Here is a 4,058-nt window from a genome sequence, read left to right as displayed (position 1 = left end):
TTTAACAGCACCACAGTAAAATCTGGAATCAAACTTCAATGATTTTGCTCTAGTGTTTCTATTTATTTTTGACCAGCACAAAGACTTCAAACCAATGGACTGAATTCCTCTGCAGTATATAGCAGAGACAGACTTAGGGAAAATTATAAGAGATCATCCATTGTGCATTTTCGTACTTCTCAGGTCAGGTTGCAAACCTTTAGGACAGACTATTGTGGAGCATATTTATTTGTTCTGGACAGCGACCACGCTGTGCTGCCAGGCATGCAAAGCACTGCCAGGCTCTGGTTTGGACCCGACCCTGACCTCTTCAAGCCTTCAGGTAGACTCTGCCCCCCTCAGCATGGCTCTTATTGAACGACTTGGCACATTTTATTTTCCATCCTGAGTTCAGGGGACACAGAAAGCTTTGGTTGTCACTTCCCCACAATTCAAGAGCAAGATTACTGGTGCTCTTTTCATGCATATCTTGCAGACTCATTTCTTCTCTCCTCCATCTGTTGTTTGACGACTTTTCCTTTATTACGTGTTAGCAATCAACAACTAACCCATGGTGGGCTTCTTCCTGTGTGGGGCTCCAAACACAGCATTTCTTGCCAACGGAGCATTCCACATGGGTGGCTGCCACTCACGTTGTTTGTTGCTGCAAGCAGGACGTTCATGCCAGTCCAACCCTAATGTGATTACTGTGCCATTAGCAGCTTTACATATTAATTGATTTGCAGAAGTGTTTTGTATCACCTTAAGCTCCAGAAGCATTGTGACAATGCATTAAAAGGAAGAGAGGAAGGAAAGATTTTAGGAAGTGTTATATTTCTTGGTTTTTATGAGTTGTCATACTGCTAAAAGAGCTAAATTTTCTATGATATAATAGCCCACATACAATAACTGAATCAAAAAGCACAACATGGAGTAAACACTTTGTAATGTACCTAAACACAGTAGCTACCTGATTTTGCTAGCAGTTTATTTCAATTTAGGCCAAGGGACAATTTAAAAAGATTCCTTCCCAAGTACACAATTCAGAAAAATATGAGTTACTACTCAGAGCAACATTTTGAATCAGTACTGTTAGTTGTCTTCACTGAAAACTCAACCTTGATGATATCCAAAGGTCCAATAAAATTTTTCATGGAAGAATCCCATATTTGTAGAACATAATAAAATTGTTCAGCTGCAGCTCCAGGGCCACTGAGAACTGGAGAATGAGGTCTTTCTTTCTGAGGAGTTTCTTATATCACAGGATGTTTTTCAAACACTTTGTTACCTAAGAAATATCAAACATAACAGATAGTTACACATAATAGTATCTTCGATCTTTCTTAGTAAGACAAAATGTAAGGCTGTTCATTGCTAACGAGTTAGGTGCTCATTAGTATGTTCCAACAGGAAACACTGACAGCAATAGGCAAAAGGCAATGTTCAGTGTTAAATCCACACACAGCACATTTCAGCTTCTATTACAGCCTGTGCGAGAGAGAAAGGAGAAAATCCTTGCACACAACTATTCTAAAATGATGTATCAGAGCAAGAAAGAGGAGCATTTGTTTGATTTATTATCCACTTTTTCAATAAAGTTCACTTCCAAATAATACTAATGCCTGCCTTTCACATTGTGCTTTTCATTCCTAACTCACAAAGCACCCTCCAAAGGAGGTCAAGATCATTTTACAAAAAACAAACATGAAGTGAAGCCACCTCTCTGATGTCCCTAAGTAAGACAGCACAGTTCCCAGCTCCGTTGACCGCTAGTCATAGGAACAAAGGATTAGAAAGGGCATCTTGTGTCATCAAATGCAGCTTCTTACTCTTCAAATCAATTTTGCTATAATAATCTCATGCAAGAATCTCTGGGGCGTGTGATCTCTTATATAAGCTCCTGCAAATACTCTTTCAAAATCATCATCTCTTGTATATCCTCATCCATCCTGACCCTCCGGTGGGACCCTACCTAATACCAAGGTATTACACACCGGTGATTTGGGACCATCACCCTGAAAATGCTCCCAGTCTCACACACTGGAGAATGAATGGGGTATTTCTTCCCATCTCTGTTCCAATTTTATGCATCTCTTGGTGGTCCACCCTAGTAAAAGACCTGTAGCAGGTGCTATGACAGACCTGGAAGGTGTTCCTGAAGCAGAGAAATAGAAATGCTGAGAGCCTGACAACTGCAGCCGACTGCAGCTGTGAAAACTGTGTGCGAAATCCCTGCACAAACTCCTGGCGCAATTGTTATTGCAGAGTTAACTAGCGGCTTGCAGCTGCCCCAGGTACTAATACAAACAGGGCATTTGGGTTTACCCCTGCACATACCTGTCCTTTTGTGTAGAGACTGACAACCTGGCAAACAATGGAGCCTCAGGTATGCTTAGCTTAACATATTTCCAATGTCCATCACCCCCTTCCTTTTTCAAATAACTACTTACCGGAGAAGTTGTTAATGCCTTTCCACCTACACAGCCTAGATACCGAAACTCACACAAAGGCAGCTTTCAAGCTTTGAGGTCACGTTCGAGTTGCTGGTTAGAGTGTCTCTCTGGGCAGTTCTATTACACAGCAGCAACAGCAATAGGACAACACGATAAAAACCTTTGCTAATAATTGAGCGTGAAGTGGGCTTTTTGCTTGGTATCTTCAGTTTTGTACCTTCACTTCAGAGCATGTTTAGAGCTGGCTTCAATACTCAGAAAATTATTTCAGCTTATTAAACACAAAGCTGTTACCCAACTGTTAGACAAGGGCACGGCCCCTGAACTTGCTTCCTGGGGCTGCGCGCGAGGCTTGGATCCTTGCTGCTGTAGTGGCTGCAACTCCCCAACCGCCCACTTCTTTGTTTGATTGTCTTTTCTCACTGAAACATATGTTTCCCCTTTTGATGGCATTTTGAGCAACAGTTTCCATTGTATGCCCCTCTTGACTGACAGTTCGATGGCAGCCTGTAAATTACTTGGCACGTGTTTTGTGAATCTGCTTGAAGGAAGGTCTGGCTGCTTAGTAAGTGCATTCTTTTGCAGGTTTGGGGGCAAGAGATTAGCACCATTTTAGCACAGGTTTGGGTATAGAAGTACTTGACCACAGTTGATACCGTCCTTATTTGAAACTCAGCATTGTCCTATACCTTGATTCTTTTATCCCAGCTCCTGGGACACAATGTCCATCAGTTATGCTCAGCTTTCCCCATTTTCTTCTTATGCAATGCGACACACAGAAAGCTTAATAATGAGACAAGAAGGGATCAGGCTGAAAATACTTGGTATTTGACAGACAGCCCAGGTAAGCATTCAGGCTGCTGGATGTGCAAGTTAAGAGAACATCTGGCCCTCTGTCAACTTTCTTTGCTAACAGTAACGCATTTGCTGCTTTGCCTTTATGTGGTACAATCTTGCCTGTGTCTCTGGCCATGATGTTTCTACTGTAGCTATAATTACAGGATCCAAGCAGTGCTGTATGGAATTCATGTACTCTTTACATCTGAATTAAATGGTCACCTATAGGGAAATGGAAGTCCAGAGAATGAGGTGTATAACTTTCAGCACAGTACTACTTCGAGCCTCAAAATAGAGCCCTGGAATAGGTGTGAGGGGGACATTATGTTTATGGTGTCCTCGTACAAGAGGAAGACATTTCACTTATAACTAACTCTATTGCAGCTTTGTTTTCCTAAGAATAATGACATGCTTCAACCAGAAAAATAATCAACCTCAACGCTGAGGCTGCTGTGCATTAGCACATCACATTGATTTGGGGAAGCCTTTTGCCCTGAGCCTTCTAGGGTGGGTATTACTGCTGTACACAGTCACCGCACTTCTGGCTGTTTACATCTTCCCTTGAAGAGATAATTTAATTCCTGTGCATAAACCTTCTCCCTGCTGCAGAGGTGGTGGGTCTGGATGTTTTACACTTCAAAAATACCAGTAAGGGCCAGATTAAGTTTGTCTATTGGATTTCTGTTGATATTAACTTTCCTTGCATTCCATTGAAATGACAAAAAGATTACTTTATATCTACTTAGTGCAGAAAAAAGAGAATTTGGGGTGAAAAAGCATAGATCCTAT

The 4,058-nt window shown here is 41.6% G+C and overlaps 1 protein-coding gene across 9 annotated transcripts in view; it reads right to left on the bottom strand.

The window, feature by feature from the left end:
• Positions 1-946: 946 nt before the first annotated feature.
• Positions 947-4,058, bottom strand: part of FHIT (fragile histidine triad diadenosine triphosphatase) — a 627,270-nt gene continuing 624,158 nt past the window's right edge. For all 9 annotated transcript variants that reach the window (XM_069811999.1, XM_069812001.1, XM_069811992.1 and 6 more), the window contains one exon: positions 947-1,267. Coding sequence is in view for 1 of the 9 variants with exons in the window: in XM_069812001.1 (XP_069668102.1) it covers positions 1,238-1,267 (30 nt within the window). In the remaining 8 variants the exon portion in view is untranslated. The remainder of the gene's footprint in view (positions 1,268-4,058) is intronic.

Source organism: Haliaeetus albicilla, chromosome 24 (genome assembly GCF_947461875.1).
Source record: "Haliaeetus albicilla chromosome 24, bHalAlb1.1, whole genome shotgun sequence".
Classification (NCBI taxonomy): Eukaryota; Metazoa; Chordata; class Aves; order Accipitriformes; family Accipitridae; genus Haliaeetus; species Haliaeetus albicilla.
The sequence above is the reverse complement of the archived record's forward strand: the minus strand, read 5'-3'. Positions and strand labels throughout refer to the sequence as shown.